The 17,646-nt window shown below is 51.5% G+C and overlaps 1 protein-coding gene and 1 pseudogene across 1 annotated transcript in view; both read right to left on the minus strand.

Annotated features, from left to right (window-relative positions):
• Window positions 1-217: 217 nt before the first annotated feature.
• LOC127001448 (uncharacterized) lies at window positions 218-737 on the minus strand (annotated as a pseudogene).
• LOC127001746 (uncharacterized) overlaps window positions 299-17,646 on the minus strand; it is a 42,821-nt gene continuing 25,473 nt past the window's right edge. The window contains exons 2-5 of the mRNA XM_050866884.1: window positions 2,938-3,041; window positions 2,186-2,282; window positions 1,707-1,861; window positions 299-1,248 (exon numbers count right to left, since the gene is read on the minus strand). Coding sequence (XP_050722841.1) covers window positions 832-1,248; window positions 1,707-1,861; window positions 2,186-2,282; window positions 2,938-3,041 — 773 coding nt within the window. The 3' untranslated portion in view covers window positions 299-831. The remainder of the gene's footprint in view (window positions 1,249-1,706; window positions 1,862-2,185; window positions 2,283-2,937; window positions 3,042-17,646) is intronic.

Here is a 17,646-nt window from a genome sequence, read left to right on the forward strand (position 1 = left end):
TTAAGAGAGCAGCATAGATCTCTTACCACATAAATAGTTACGTTGGGAAAGGTTGCTCTATTGCTGGAGTCAGAAATGCTTGTTTTTGTGTACTACAGCTGAAAAACACCGAGCTTAATGCTTGATATATATATATATATATATATATATATATATATATATATATATATATATATATATATATATATATATATATATGAATATATGAATATATTTGTTAAAGTGGCTGTGGCGAGGCGTCGCGCGTGCCTATCTCTTTGTGGCGGCATTTGTCGCCCTCCACCAGCCATTTGTGCAACCCCACGGGGTACTCCACTTGATCCAGCATGCGGGCCCTCAGGTCAGGGTAGAGGCGGCTCTCCATCATCCAGCTGCCGTTGACCCACGCCACGCAGCTGTACATGGCGCCGTCAAACAGCGGCTGCTTGTTGAAGTATATTATCGTGCAAGAACAGCGACCGGTCAAACAGCGAGGAGTGGCACAGCCCGCGGAGGTGTATTTCTGGGTAGGTGGTGAAGTTACACACTGTGCAGGCGCTGACGCTGCAGGGCGCGTGGTACCACTCGTTGGGGGACTGCTTGCCACCTGCCAGGATGCACTGGTACTGCTGGGTGACGCCGGAGGAGGCGAGGGTCAGGATATTGTGCTAGGTGAGGGGCTGCCCGTCCCTTAGGTTCACCCACCGCCTGTCCTCCAAGTTCCCACGCGCCCCAACCCGAAACAGCGCCTGCCACATGTCCTGGCACGTCCTGCTGAACCGCACGAACCTGCAACAAAGGCAGACTCAGCACCGCCCTGCTGCTGCTGCTGCGGAAACACGTTCTGGCCAACTAGAGCGCCCCGCGAAGCTTCTCACACCAGGTCAAGGCGTCATTAAAGTTCTTCTTCTGCGGGAACAGCATCGCGAAGCTCTTCCTGCCGCCGCCACACACCTCGGCCGCCGCCACCTCCATCTCCTCGGTGGGGCCGCGCGACTCGATGCTTCCCTGCTCGAGGCTTACCAGCGCTGATGTCTGGAGGAACAGGTCGTCCTTGAGGCATCCCATAAAGCTCCTGATCTGTGCCAGGGTGAAGGCTACAATGTAAAGGCGCAGATCGGCCACGGCGCCATGAAGGGTCCGCGAGATATCCAACATTCCCTCGAGGGAGTCCGTGTTCTGCCCCACCACCAGCTTCTCGCCGCCTGTCACTTCCAGCCGCCGCCTCCCGAGCCTCGACACGTCCACCTTCAGAGGCACCTGCTCCACCTGGTGGGATAGAAGGGAAGGTGGCGGCACATAAGAGTGTAGGGAAAATGGCACTGGAAAACGTGGCACAGGAAATAGGGACACATGAAACAGGGCACAGGGAAAAGGGCACAGGAATATACGGCATAATATTATTCAAGCTTTAATGAATAGTAAGTGTGAGAGAAACATGGCGAAATGGTAAATGATGCTGTCGCTGTTATATTTAGGTACGCCAGCATGCTAGGAAGGTGAACTGTGGGGGAGTGTCAGAGGAAAAGGCGACTTTAGTACAAGCGGGGTTATTGAAAGACACCTGCTGACCCCTCAGTGTTCGCCAACGCGTAGGACTTTACTCATGTTCCTGTTGGTGACTTCACCACAATACTGGGCTGGGTTATGTGTGAACTCTTGTGAAGGATCCGATACCTAAACACCCATTGGCGGTGATGGGGAAGGCTGCGACACTTGGGACTTACCATGGTGCTGTAGGCGAAGGTTAGGTTGCGTGCCAGCAGGTGGAGGGCGAGGCATATGGGCTGCCACTCGCACAGGCTGACGGGCACCGCGACGCTCTCCTCCACGCTGCCGCCGCAACACTGGAACACCAGCCTGGAAGACGTGCCCTCCAGCCCTGCACCGGCGGGGTATAGATAGATAGATAGATAGATAGATTGAAATACAACACGCAGCAACAAAATCCACCATTGCCATTAAAACTCATCAGGGTAAAAAAAAAAAAAAAAAAATGATCAGAATAACAAAGCCTGATAATTCAACTTTATCGTGCCAATATTTCAGTTTTATTCCTCAGCTCAAATTTCGGGGGAGCTAAACTTCATTTGCACCTACTAAGAGTACTGATTAGAACGGCGCGTGCAGACTGGCGGGCACGTCATAGTCTACCGCCATCCAGTATTAGGTCACGCCCGGCACAGTCAGCCCCGACTCTGCTCACCTAGGTACAGCTCCCTCGATGAGTCCTTCGCATTGTAGCTGATGATGGGCATGGCGCGCGTCAGGTGGAGGGGCCGCAGGTGCAGACACACGCTCACCTGCACACGCCATGAGGCAGACAGCATTAGGGACGTGCCATGAGGGAGTGGGGGGGGCGGTGTCAGTGTTATAGAGGGCACCCTTGTGATGTTGAAGTTTTTAAGTTGGTTAAGGGGATAAATAAGTGTGATTCAGATGAAGTACTTATATAGACAAACAAACAAACATGGAAGAACAAACAGCACCGGCCACTGATTGGATAGAGTGCAATCCATAGCGCCTGTAGGTTTACTTCTAGCCGGTTGAAGGTCCCAGCCACTTAGTGGCGTGGGCAAATTATATTTCAAGTTACTGCTGTGATATATGACTCTTACTTGGCTCATGCTGCCCCAAGTGATTCCCTTGACTCAAGATGCTGAAATTTAATTGAAGATCAGCAGAACCATACAATGGGTGAGTTGTCAAACCATCACAGGCGCCATGTTGTTATCCAAAGAGCCGCGAGAAACTCAAACTGGTGCTGATACATTGTGTTTTTATGTGCTTAAGGTACTTCTTCGACATCCTGACGATACTTAGAGGATATAAAAACCCACAATTGTATCAGCGTCAATTTGAATTCCGCGCCGCTTTTCAGGTAGCAACATGCCGCCTGTGATAAAGTAGGCCAGACTCTCCTATTCCGTGGCCCTGCTCATACCCTGCATACATTACCTGCTCGAGGGTGGGTAGGACGGTGGCCCCGGAGTGCAGGAGGCTGCCTGTGGTGGTGTAGGCGCCGGCCTGAAGCCTCACCCCAGCCAGGCCCTCCCCCACCCCTGCCAAGGTCCGGTAAGAGAGAGAGAGAGAGAGAGAGAGAGAGAGAGAGAATGTAGAACGTGTATATAACTGACTTGGTTATTTAGTTTTATATTGATGATTGTCCCGAAATTTACACACACACACACACACACACACACACACACACACACACACACACACACAGAGAAAGGTCGTCCTTCATGGTCGTTATTAGGTTAAAGTGGAGTCTGATTTTCTAACCTTCAAGTATCAAAATCACACTGGACGTGACGCCAGAAGTTAGGTTGTTTCAGTGTCTTTTTTCGCGCCGAAGTTTGTGCCCATTAATTTTAGCTCGGGTGAAGCGGCAATTGCACGAGTTTAATGAGAGGTGTGACGCTGAACTTCGTGCCTGGTGATGTCCTGTAGGTATTGAGCAAAGTGGTCTGGTGTCGTCTTCTACACACACACACACACACACACACACACACTCATCGAAACATTAATCTGTCACCGTTTCTTTTATTTCAAGGTCGTGAGGTTCAAAGCGTCGAAGCTTCGGAGATCACAGTAAAGCAGTGAACCTGATGCGACGTAACAACTGAACGAGAGAGAGAGAGAGAGAGAGAGAGAGAGAGAGAGACTACCTATACATGAAAGGTATACAGAGACATTCATCCATTATATTATTTCTGACGGTTTCTGGTGACGGTTATTTACGCTAGGCGAATGTTTTACTAATTCATTTATCCATCTATTAATTTATTTGATCATGGTGTTATTCATTTGCTATCAGTTATATTATTCTATCCTAATTTCAGTTACATTTCTTTCTTGTTCCAGGTCCCGACGAAGGTGTTCAGCGGGCGGGCGGCGGTGGGTCGGGGGCCACATGTGGACTGCCGCAAGTACGCCGTCGAACCCAAGCCTTCAACTCAGGGCAAGGAGCGATGGGCTAAACCCCCACTGAGCCCTTAATGTGACCCCCCACCTACCCCTCCACGCACCACCACCACCACCACCTCAACGGGACGAAGGTAAGCTAGAGTTCTCTTTTTCGGCGTTGCTTTACTTTTTCAGTGCTAATTCATTTTTCAGCAAGAGTCGCGCGTGTTCACCATTAATCATATAAGGAGACGAGGCAGCGCAGTTCGGGCATGCGCGAGTGTTGACCATGGTACGTACAGACAGCTTTAAGGCCCATGCTGCCCCCGCGAAGCCCCTGTCGACGCAATTTTTTTTTTTTTTTTTTTTTTTACGTCGCTGCCTGTTGCGCCGGTAGGCATCTTCCCGGTGGGGCCTGATGGTCGGCCCAAGGCTTCTTCCAGGTGGGGCCTGATGGTCGGCCCAGCCCGTTCTAGCGCAGGCGAGTGTTTATAGTGGCGCCATCTTGCATTGGCTCATGCTGCCCCCCGGAACTCGTTCTTGATTCGCTTGGACGGCTTCCTCTAGAGTCCGGGTTGATGGGTGGTCTTCAGGACAGCATGTGGGTAGTTTTAAGCCACTCGGCGGTGACTGAAAAATCCGAGTGGTAGCGTGGGGATTCGAACCCGCGTCGTCCATCACGCGGTGAATGTGGGCCCAGTACGCTACCAGTTCGGCCACCGCCTACCCTAAATAGCAAAGTAAAGGTGATTGGGTACTACGGGGAGGACTTTGCAGCGCGCGTTGAGCAGGGGATAACCTCGATAGATCTTGACGCACTTGTGATCAGCTGGTTTTCACGCCGCGTACGATAGATTAATATGGTCGAGGGATTGTTAAGAAGCTGAAATATTAATAGAGGGTTTGTTTTTAGTTCACGTCAGGCTTCAGTTTATGTTGAGGGTGGAGGAATGAGTCGTATTTTCACCACACACACACACACACACACCTCTGCACTGACCAACAGCATCATAACAATACACAACATTGCTCGCCGCGCCTGTGAACAAGGAAAGTCATTAGTCTCTCTCTCTCTCTCTCTCTCTCTCTCTCTCTCTCTCTCTCATCATCGTAACTTCTTTAACGGGTCATCCACACACCACCACCTGCTTGTAACATCTCAGTTCTACCTACACATCCTCACTGCCTCGTATGCACATTCTCCCGCCAACCGCGCACCTTATGGCAGCTTATCTTTCGGCCACACCACGTCACATCTTTCTTGGTTATTGTTTGCAGGCAGAGTTTGTCCTTGTTTTACCCTCGCGTCCTTACGATAGTTTGTGGCCGTCACCAAGTAGTAAGGAGAGCCAACATCTTTCTGTTTGTCAACATCTCAGTCTCGCGCTTTGATGATTGCTTAGGTCGCTGTCTGTCACTCGGTTTGTCATTCTGTCGCTGTTACTCTGTCTTTGTCTGCCTCTATGTCTTTCACCCCCACACCAACACACCGAATCCCACACATACCTACACGAACACACGCAGGTCGATTGTCTTCTTTGTTTAATTTAAAACATCATCCCACGCCAGCTTCACACAACACCGAGACAGTCTTCTCTCAACGTACTCTATTCACACCCACTGCACGACGTCAACAAAATTCGGAATGGCCTCGTAAATTCACATGGCGTTACGTCTGCCAGTATATTTTATGAGCCTGGGTTTATAGTCTCCGGGTATATCAACAACCCTTCCACTATCCACCAGTCCATTTTCAGTCCCTTCCGCTATCCACCATTCCCTTACCTATCCCTTCCCCTATCCACCAGTCCCATTACCAACCCTTCCCCTCTCCACCAGTCCCATTACCAACCCTTCCCCTATCCACCAGTCCCATTACCAACCCTTCACCTATCCACCAGTCCCATTACCAACTCTTCCCCTACCCACCAGTGCCATTACCAATCCTTCCCCTCTCCACCAGTCAAATTACAAACCCTTCGCTTCTCCACCAGTCCCATTACAAATACTTCCCCTCTCCACCAGTCCCATTACCAACCCTTCTCCTATCCACCAGTCCCATTATCAATCCTTCTCCTATCCACAAGTCTCATAACCAATCGTTCCCCTTTCCACCAGTCTCATTACCAACCCTTCCCCTATCCACCAGTCCCATTACCAACCCTTCCCCTCACTACCAGTCCCATTACCAACCCTTCCCCTCTCCACCAGTCCCATTACCAATCCTTCCCCGATCAACCAATCCCATTTCCAACCCTTCCCCTATCCACCAGTCCCATTACCAATCCTTCCCCTATCCACCAGTCCCATTACCAACACTTCCCCTCTCCACCAGTCCCATTACCAACCCTTCCCCTCTGCACCAGTCCCATTACCAATCCTTCCCCTATCCACCAGTTCCATTGCCAATTCGTCCCCTATCCACCAGTCCCATTACCAACCTTTCCCCTATCCACCAGTCCCATAACCAATCCTTCCCCTCTCCACCAGTCCCTTTGCCAATCCTTCCCTTATCCATTAATCCCATTACCAATCCTTCCCCAATCCACCAATCCCATTACCAACCCTTCCCCTCTCCACCAGTTCCATTAGCAACCCGTCCCCTATCCACCAGTCCCATTACCAATCCTTCTCCTATCCACCAGTCCCATTACCAACCGGTCCCCTCTCCACCAGTCCTATTACCAACCCATCCCCTATCCACCAGTCCCATTACCAATCCTTCTCCTATCTACCAGTCCCATTATCAACCCTTCCCCTCTCCTCCAGTCCCATTACCAATCCTTCCCCCTCTCCACCAGTCCCATTCCCAAACCTTCCCCTATCCAACAATCCCATTACCAATCCTTCCCCAATCCACCAATCCCATTACCAACCCTTCCCCTCTCCACCAGTCCCATTACCAATCCTTCCCCTCTTCACAAGTCCCATTACCAATCCTTCTCCTATCCACCAGTCCCATTACCAACCCTTCCCCTCTCCACCAGTCCTATTACCAACCCGTCTCCTATCCACCAGTCTCGTTCCCAAACATTCCCCTCTCCACCAATCCCATTACCAACCCGTCCCCTATCCAATAGTCCCTGTAAAAATCCTTTTCCTATCCACCAGTCCCATTACCAACCATTCCCCTATCCACCAGTCCCATTACCAATCCTTCCCCTCTCCACCAGTCTAATTACCAACCCGTCTCCTATCCATCAGTCCCATTATCAACCCTTCCACTCTCCACCAGTCCCATTACAAACCCGTCCCCTATTAACCAGTCCCATTATCACTCCTTCCACTAGCCACCAGTCCCATTACCAACCCGTCCCCTACCCACCAGTCCCATTATCACTCCTTCCACTATCCACCAGTCCCATAACCAACCCTTCCCCTATCTACCAGTCCCATTACCAATCCTTTCCCTATCCAGCAGTCCCATTACCAACCCTTCCCCTATCCAGCAGTCCCATTACCAACCCTTCCCCTATCCACCAGTCCCATTACCTAACCTTCCCCTATCCACCAGTCCCATTATCAATCCTTCCCCTATCCACCAGTCCCATTACCAATCCTTCCCCTACCCACCAGTCCCATTACCAACCCTTCCCCTCCCCACCAGTCCCATTACCAACCCTTCCCCTATCCACCAGTCCCATTACCAATCCTTCCCCTCTCCACCAGTCTCATTACCAACCCTTCCCCTCTCCACCAGTCCCATTACCAATCCTTTCCCTATCCACCAGTCCCATTACTAAATTTCCCCTCTCTTCCAGCCCCATAACCAATCCTTTCCCTATCCACCAGTCCTATTACCAATACTTCCCCTATCCACCAATCCCATTACCAACCCTTCCCTTATCCACCAGTCCCATTACCAATCCTTCCCCTCTTCACCAGTCCCATTACAAACCCTTCCCCTCTCCATCAGTCCCATTATCAGTCTTTCCCCTATCCACCAGTCCCATTACTAACCCTTCCCCTATCCACTAGTCCCATAACCAACCCTTCCCCTATCTACCAGTCCAATTACGAACCCTTTCTCTACCCACCAGTCCCATTACCAACCCTTCCCCTCTCCATCAGTCCTTTTACCAATCCTTTCCCTATCCACCAGTCCCATTCCCAACCCTTCCCCTATCCATCAATCCCATTACCAATCCTTCCCCAATCCACCAATCCCATTACCAACCCTTCCCCTCTCCACCAGTCCCATTACCAATCCTTCCCCTCTTCACAAGTCCCATTACCAATCCTTCTCCTATCCACCAGTCCCATTACCAACCCTTCCCCTCTCCACCAGTCCTATTACCAACCCGTCTCCTATCCACCAGTCTCGTTACCAAACATTCCCCTCTCCACCAATCCCATTACCAACCCGTCCCCTATCCAATAGTCCCTATAAAAATTCTTTTCCTATCCACCAGTCCCATTACCAACCATTCCCCTATCCACCAGTCCCATTACCAATCCTTCCCCTCTCCACCAGTCTAATTACCAACCCGTCTCCTATCCATCAGTCCCATTATCAACCCTTCCACTCTCCACCAGTCCCATTACAAACCCGTCCCCTATTAACCAGTCCCATTATCACTCCTTCCACTAGCCACCAGTCCCATTACCAACCCGTCCCCTACCCACCAGTCCCATTATCACTCCTTCCACTAGCCACCAGTCCCATTACCAACCCGTCCCCTACCCACCAGTCCCATTATCAACCCTTCCACTCTCCACCAGTCCCATTACAAACCCGTCCCCTATTAACCAGTCCCATTATCACTCCTTCCACTAGCCACCAGTCCCATTACCAACCCGTCCCCTACCCACCAGTCCCATTATCACTCCTTCCACTATCAACCAGTCCCATAACCAACCCTACCCCTATCTACCAGTCCCATTACCAATCCTTCCCCTATCCAGCAGTCCCATTACCAACCCTTCCCCTATCCACCAGTCCCATTACCAATCCTTCCCCTATCCACCAGTCCCATTACCAACCCTTCCCCTCTCCACCAGTCCCATTACCAATCCTTCCCCTCTCCACCAGTCTCATTACCAACCCTTCCCCTCTCCACCAGTCCCATTACCAATCGTTCCCCTATCCACCAGTCCCATTACTAAATTTCCCCTCTCTTCCAGCCCCATAACCAATCCTTTCCCTATCCACCAGTCCCATTACCAATACTTCCCCTATCCACCAATCCCATTACCAACCCTTCCCTTATCCACCAGTCCCATTACCAATCCTTCCCCTCTTCACCAGTCCCATTACAAACCCTTCCCCTCTCCATCAGTCCCATTATTAGTCTTTCCCCTATCCACCAGTCCCATTACTAACCCTTCCCCTATCCACTAGTCCCATAACCAACCCTTCCCCTATCTACCAGTCCAATTACGAACCATTTCTCTACCCACCAGTCCCATTACCAACCCTTCCCCTCTCCATCAGTCCTTTTACCAATCCTTTCCCTATCCACCAGTCCCATTACCAACCCTTCTCCTATCCACCAGTCAACCAGTCCCATTACCAACCCATCCCGGATCCACCAGTCCCATTATCAATCCTTCCCCTATCCACCAGTCCCATTACCAACCATTCCCCTATCCCCCAATCCCATTAGCAATCCTTCAACTCTCCACCAGTCCCATTACCAACCTTTTTCCTCTCCACCAGTCCCATTACCAACCCTTCCCCTATCCACCAGTCCCATTACCAACCCTTCTCCTCTCCACCAGTCCCATTACCAACCCTTACCCTATCCACCAGTCCCATTACCAACCCTTCTCCTCTCCACCAGTCCCATTACCAACCCTTCCCCTCTCCACCAATCCCATTACCAACCCTTCCCCTTTCCACCAGTCCCATTACCAACCTTTCCCCTATCCACCAGTTCCATTACCAACCCTTCCCCTATCCAAAAGTCCATTACTAACCCTTCCTCTATCCACCAGTCCCATTACCAATCCTTCCCCTATCCACCAGTTCCAAAACCAACCCTTCCCCTTTCCACCAGTCCATTTACCGATCATTCCCCTATCCACCAGTCCCATTACCTAGCCTTCCCCTATCCACCAGTCCCATTACCAATCCTTCCTCTATCCACCAGTCCCATTATCAATCACTCCCCTATCCACCAGTCCCATTACCAACCCTTCCCCTATCCATCAGTCCCATTACCAATCCTTTCCTTCTCCACCAGTCCCATTACCAACCCTTCTCCTCTTCACCAGTCCCATTACCAATCCTTCCCTATCTACCAGCTCCATTACCAACCCTTCACCTATTCAACAGTCCCATTACCAACCATTCCCCTCTCTACCAGTCCCATTACCAACCCTTCCCCTATCCACCAGTCGCATTACCAACCCTTCCCCTATCCACCAGTCCCATTACTAACACTTCCCCTCTCCACCAGTCCCATTATCAACCCTTCCCCTATTCACCAGTCCCATTAAAAATCCTTCCCCTATCCATCAGGCCCATTACCAACCCTTCCCCTATCCACCAGTCCCATTACCAATCATTCCCCTATCCACCAGTCCCATTACCAACCCTTCCCCTGTCCACCAGTACCATTACCAACCCTTACCCTAACCACCAGTCCCATTACCAACCCATCACCTCTCCACCAGTCCCATTACCAATCCTTCCCCTATCCACCAGTTCCATTACTAACCCTTTCCCTCTCCACCAGTCCTATTACCAACCCTTCCCTTCTCCACCAGTCCCATTACCAACCCTTCTCCTATCGACCAGTCCCACTACCAACCCTTCCCCTCTCCACCAGTCCCATTACCAATCCTTTCCCTATCCACCAGTCTCATTACCAACCCTTTTCCTCTCCACCAGTCCCATTACCAATCCTTCCCCTATCCACCAGTCCCATTACCTATCTTTCCCCTCTCCACCAGTCCCATTACCAACCCGTCCCCTATACACCAGTCCCATTACCAATCCTTCCCCTATCCACCAGTCCCATTACCAACCCTTCCCCTATCCACCAGTCCCATTACCAACCCTTCCCCTCTCCACCAGTCCCATTACCAACCCTTCCCCTCTCCACCAGTCCCATTACCAATCCTTCCCCTATCCACCAGTCCCATTACCAACACTTCCCCTCTCCACCAGTCCCATTACCAATCCTTTCCCTATCCCCATTCCCATTACCAATCCTTCCCCTATCCACCATTTCCATTACCAATCCGTCCCCTATCCACCAGTCCCATTACCAAACTTTCCCTTATCCACCAGTCCCATTACCAATCCTTCCCCTCTCCACCAGTCCCATTACAAACCACTCTCCTCTCCACCAGTTCCATTACCAATCCTTCCCCTATCCAACAGTTCTATTACCAACCCGTCCCCTATCCACCTATCCCACTACCAACCCTTCCCCTCTCCACCAGTCCAATTACCAACACTTCCCCTATCCACCCGTCCCATTACCAATCCTTCCCCTATCCACCAGTCCCATTACCAACCCTTCCTCTCTCCATCAGTCCCATTACCAACCCTTCCGCTATCCACCATTCCCATTACCAATTCTTCCCCTATCCACCACTCCCATTAACAACCCTTCCCCTATCCACCAGTCCCATTACCAATCCTTCCCCTATCCATCAGTCCCATTACCAACACTTCCCCAATCCATCAGTCCCATTACCAATCCTTCCCCTCTGCACCAGTCCCGTTACCAACACTTCCCTTATCCACCAGTCCCATTACCAATCCGTGCCCTATCCACCAGTCACATTACCAACCATACTCCTCTCCACCAGTCCCATTACCAATCCTTCCCCTATCCACGAGTCCCATTACCAACCCTTACCCTAACCACCAGTCCCATTACCAATCCTTCCCCTATCCACCAGTCCCATTACCAACCTTTTTCCTCTCCACCAGTCCCATTACCAACCCTTCCCCTATCCACCAGTCCCATTACCAAACCTTCCCTATCCACCAGTCCCATTACCAATCCTCCCTATTCACCAGTCCCATTACCAACCCTTCTTCTCTCCACCAGTCCCATTACCAAACCGTCCCCTATCCACCAGTCCCATTACCAATCCTTCTCCAATCCACCAGTTCCATTACCAACCCTTCCCCCATCCACCAGTCCCATTACCAATCTTTCCCCTATCCACCACTCCTAATACCAACCCTTTTCCTTTCCACCAGTCCCATTACCAACCCTTCTACTCTCCACCAGTCCCATTACCAATCCTTCCCCTATCCACCAGTCCCTTTAACAACCCTTCCCTCTCCCCCAGTCCCATTATCAACCCGTCCCCTATCCACCAGTCCCATTACCAACCCTTCCCCTCTCCACCAGTCCCATTACCAATCCTGCCCCTATACACCATTCCCATAACAAATCCTTCCCCTATCCACCAGTCCCATTACCAACCCTTCCCCTATCCACCAGTTCCATTACCAATCCTTCCCCTCTCCACCAGTCCCATTACCAACCCTTCCCCTATCCACCAGTCCCATTCCCAACCCTTCTCCGAACACCAGTCCCATTACCAAAACTTCCCCTATGCACCTGTCCCATTACCAACCCTTCCCCTATGCACCAGTCCCATTACCAATCCTTCCCCTATCCACCAGTCCCATTACCAAGCCTTCCCCTCTCCACCAGTCCCATTACCAACCCTTCCCCTATCCACCAGTCCCATTACCAACCCTTCCCTTATCCACCAGTAACATTACCAACCTTCCCTCTCCACCAGTCCCATTACCAATCCTTCCCCATCCACCAGTCCCATTACCAACCCTTCCCTATCCACCAGTCCCATTACCAATCCTTCCCTATCCACCAGTCCCATTACCAACCCTTCCCTATCCACCAGTCCCATTACCAACCTTCCCCTCTCCACCAGTCCCATTACCAACCTTCCCCTATCCACCAGTCCGTACCAACTATTCCCTATCCACCAGTCCCATTACCAACCCTTCCTCGCCACCAGTCCCATTACCAACCCTTCCTTATCCACTAGTCCCATTACTAACCCTTCCCTCTCCACCAGTCATTACCAACCCTTCCCTATCCACCAGTCCATTACCAACCATTCCCCACTCCACCAGTCCCATTACCAACTCTTCCCTATCCACCGGTCCCATTACCAATCCTTCCCTATCCACCAGTCCCATTACCAACCCTTCCCTATCCACCAGTACCATTACCAACCCTTCCCCTATCCACCAGTCCCATTACCAACCCTTCCCCTATCCACCAGTCCCATTCGCCTCCCTTCCCATATCAACCAGTCCCATTACCAATCCTTCCCCTATCCCCCAGTCCCATTACCAACCCCTAACCTCTCCACCAGTCCCATTACCAACCTGTCCCATTTCCACCAATCCCATTACCAACCCTTCAACTCTCCACCAGTCCAATTACCATCCCTGCCCCTATCCACCAGTCCCATTACCAATCCTTCATCTATCCACCAATCAGATTACCAACCATTCTCCTCTCTACCAGTCCAATTACCAACTCTTTCCCTATCCACCAGTTGCATTACCAACCCTTCTCCTATCCACCAATCCAATTACCAACCCTGCCCCTATCCACCAGTCTCATTACCAACCCTTCCCCTCTCCACCAGTCGCATTACCAACCCTTCCCCTATGCACCAGTCCCATTACCAATCCTTCCCCTATCCACCAGTCCCATTACCAACCCTTCCGCTATCAACCAGTCCCATTACCAAACCTTCCCCTCTCCACCAGTCCCATTACCAACCCTTCCCGTATCCACCAGTCCCATTACCAATCCCTGCCCTATCCACCAGTCACATTACCAACCATTTCCACTCTCCACCAGTCCCATTACCAATCCTTCCCCTATCCACGAGTCCCATTACTAACCCTTCCCCTATCCACCAGTCCCATTACCAATCCTTCCCCTATCCACCAGTCCCATTACCAACCCTTCCCCTATCCACCAGTCCCATTACCAACCCTTCCCCTCTCCACCAGTCCCATTACCAATCCTTCCCCTATCCACCAGTCCCATTACCAACCATTCCCCTTTCCACCAGTCCCATTACCAACCCTTCACCTCTCAACCAGTCCCATTATCAACCCGTTCCTTATCCACTAGTCACATTACCAACCCTTCCCCTCTCCACCAGTCCCATTACCAACCTGTCCCCTATCCACCAGTCCCATTACCAATGATTTCCCTCTCCACAAGTCCCATTACCAACTCTTCCCCTATCTACCAGTCCCATTACCAACCCTTCCCCTATCCACCAGTCCCATTACCAACCCTTCCCCTATCCACCAGTCCCATTACCAACCCTTCCCCTCTCCACCAGTCTCATTACCAACCCTTCCCCTATCCTCCAATCCCATTACCAAACCTTCCCCTCTCCACCAGTCCAATTACCAGTCCTTCTCCTATCCACCAGTCCCATTACTAATCCTTCCCCAATCCACCAGTCCCATTACCAACCCTTCCCCTCTCCACCAGTTCCATTACCAACCCTTCCCCTCTCCACTACTCCCATTACCAATCCTTCCCCTATCCACCAGTCCCATTACCAACCCTTCCCCTATCCACCAGTCCCATTACCAATCCTTCCCCCATCAACCAGTCCCATTACCAACCCTTCCCCTATCCACCAGTCCCATTACCAACCCTTCCCCTATCCACCAGTCCCATTACCAATCCTTCCCCCTCAACCAGTCCCATGACCAACCCTTCCCCTATCCACCAGTCCCATTACCAACCCTTCCCTATCCACCAGTCCCATTACCAACCCCTTCCCCTCTCCACCAGTCCCATGACCAACCCTTCCCCTATCCACCAGTCATTACCAACCTTCCCCATCCACCAGTCCCATTACCAACCCTTCCCTCTCACCAGTCCCATTTCACCAATCCTTCCCTTCCACCAGTCCCATTACCAACCCTTCCTCTCCACCAGTCCCATTACTAACCCTTCCCTATCCACCAGTCCCATTACCAGCCTTTCCCTATCCACCAGTCCCATACCAATCCTTCCCTCTCCACCAGTCCCATTACCAACCCTTCCCTCTCCACCAGTCCCATTACCAACCCTTCCCCTCCACCAGTCCCATTACCAGCCTTCCCTATCCACCAGTCCCATTACCATCCTTCCCCTCCACCAGTCCCATTACCAACCCTTCCCTATCCACCAGTCCCATTACCAATCCTTCCCCTATCCACCAGTCCCATTACCAACCCTTCCCCTATCCACCAGTCCCATTACCAACCCTTCCCCTTTCCACCAGTCCCATTACCAATCCTTCCCCTATCCACCTGTCCCATTACCAATCCTTCCCCTATCCACCAGTCCCATTACCAACCTTCCCTCCACCAGTCCCATTACCAACCCTTCCCTATCCACCAGTCCCATTGCCAACCTTCCCTATCCACCAGTCCCATTACCAACCCTTCCCTATCCACCAGTCCCATTACTAACCCTTCCCCTCCACCAGTCCCATTACCCCGTCCCCTATCCATCAGTCACACCAGCAATCCTTCCCCATCCACCAGTCCCATTACCAACCCTTCCCCATCCACCAGTCCCATTACCAGGTCTTCCCTATCCACCAGTCCCATTACCAATCTTTCAACCAGTCCCATTACCAATCCTTCCCCTATCCACCAGTCCCATTACCAACCCTTCCCCTCTCCACCAGTCCCATTAGCAATCCGTCCCGTCTCCACCAGGCCCATTACCAACCTGTCCTTATCCACCAGTCCCATTACCAATCCTTCCCCATCCACCAGTCCCATTACCAACCTTCCCCTATCCACCAGTCCCATTACCAATCCTTCCCTCCACCTGTCCCTATCCATCAGTCCCATTACCAATCCCTTCTCCATCCCCATCCACCAGTCCCATTACCAACCTTCCCTATCCACCAGTCCCATTACCAACCCTTCCCCATCCACCAGTCCCATTACCAATCCTTCCCTATCCACCAGTCCCATTACCAACCCTTCCCTATCCACCAGTCCCATTACCAACCCTTCCCCTCTCCACCAGTCCCATTACCAATCCTTCCCCATCCACCAGTCCCCAATCCTTCCCCATCCACAAGTCCCATTATCAATCCTTCCCATATCCACCAGTCCCATTACCAACCCGTCCCCTATCCACCAGTCCCATTACCAATCCTTCCCTATCCACCAGTCCATTACCAACCCTTCCCTATCCACCAGTCCCATTACTAGCCTTCCCCTATCCACCAGTTCCATTACCAATCCTTCCCCTATCCACCAGTCCCATTACCCTTCCCTATCCACCAGTCCCATTAATAACGTTTCCCCATCCACCAGTCCCATTACCAGCCCTTCCTATCAGTCCCATTACCACCCTTCCCCTCTCCACCAGCCCCACACCAATCCTTCCCTATCCACCAGTCCCATTACCAACCCTTCCCTCTCCACCAGTCCCATTACCAACCCCGTCCCTATGTACCAGTCCCATTATAACCCTTCCCTATCCACCAGTCCCTGAACCAACCCCTTCCCCTTTCCACCAGTCATATTATCACCACCAACCATTTCCCATATCCACCAGTCCCATTACCAACCTTTCCCTATCCACTGTAGTCCCATTACCAACCTTTCCCTATACTACCAGTCCCATTACACAATCCTTCCCTATCCACCAGTCCATTTACACACTTCAATCCTTCCCCATCCACCAGTCCCATTACCAACCCTTCCTCATCCACTCAGTCCCATTACCAACCCTTCCTCTATCCACTCAGTCCCAGTAACCTTGTTCCCTATCCACCAGTCCCATTACCACACTCGGCTTCACTCCCAAGAGAGCCGGGTCCTGATTGGTCAACCTGTCCCAAGTGGAGGGAACATTGAGGGCGGCATTTTGACCAACCCACGCCCCTGTCCACCCAGTCCTATGAGTACCAAGGTCCCCTCACCAGTCCCATCTCCTTCTCAATCTGTCTCTCATAATTCTCTTCCCCTTCTGTCTCTCCCATTACGAACATACCTCAGAGCGTTTGGGTCCCTATCCACCAGTGGCCCTCATTACTTTCCAACCTATCCCTATCCACCAGTCCCATTACCAACCCTTCTCCCTCCACCAGTCCCATTACTCAACCCTTACCCTATCCACCAGTCCCATTACCAACCCCTTCCCCTCTCCATCAGTCCCATTACCAACCCTTCTCCATCCATCCAGTCCCATTACCAACTCTTCCTATCCACCAGTCCCATTACCAATCCTTCCCTCTATCCACCAGTCCCATTACTTCAACCCTTCCCTATCCACCAGTTCCCATTACCAACCCTTCCCCACTATCCAACAGTCCCATTACTAATCCCTTCCCCTATCCACCAGTCCCATTACCAATCCCTTCCCATCATCCACCAGTCCCATTACCAACCCCTTTCCCCTATCCACCAGTCCCATTACCAATCATCCCTATCCCCACCAGGCTACCATTGACCCTGGAGCTGGTACTCTGAGTCCCAGTACCATCCTCCCCATCCACCAGTCCCATGAGTACCAGGCTCCTTCCCTTGTATCTACCAGTTCCCCATCCACCAGTCCCATTACCAACCCTTCCCATCTATGAGAGTTGTCCTGACTCCATCAGTCCCATCTACCAATCCTTCCCCTCCACCAGTCCCATTACCAACCCTTCCCTTATCCCACTCCAGTCCCATTACTTCAACCCCTTCCATCCACTCCAGTCCCATTCACCAACCCGTTCCCCCTATCCACCAGTCCCATTACCAACCACTTCCCTCTCCCACCA

This window comes from Eriocheir sinensis, chromosome 21, assembly GCF_024679095.1.
Source record: "Eriocheir sinensis breed Jianghai 21 chromosome 21, ASM2467909v1, whole genome shotgun sequence".
Taxonomy (NCBI): domain Eukaryota; kingdom Metazoa; phylum Arthropoda; class Malacostraca; order Decapoda; family Varunidae; genus Eriocheir; species Eriocheir sinensis.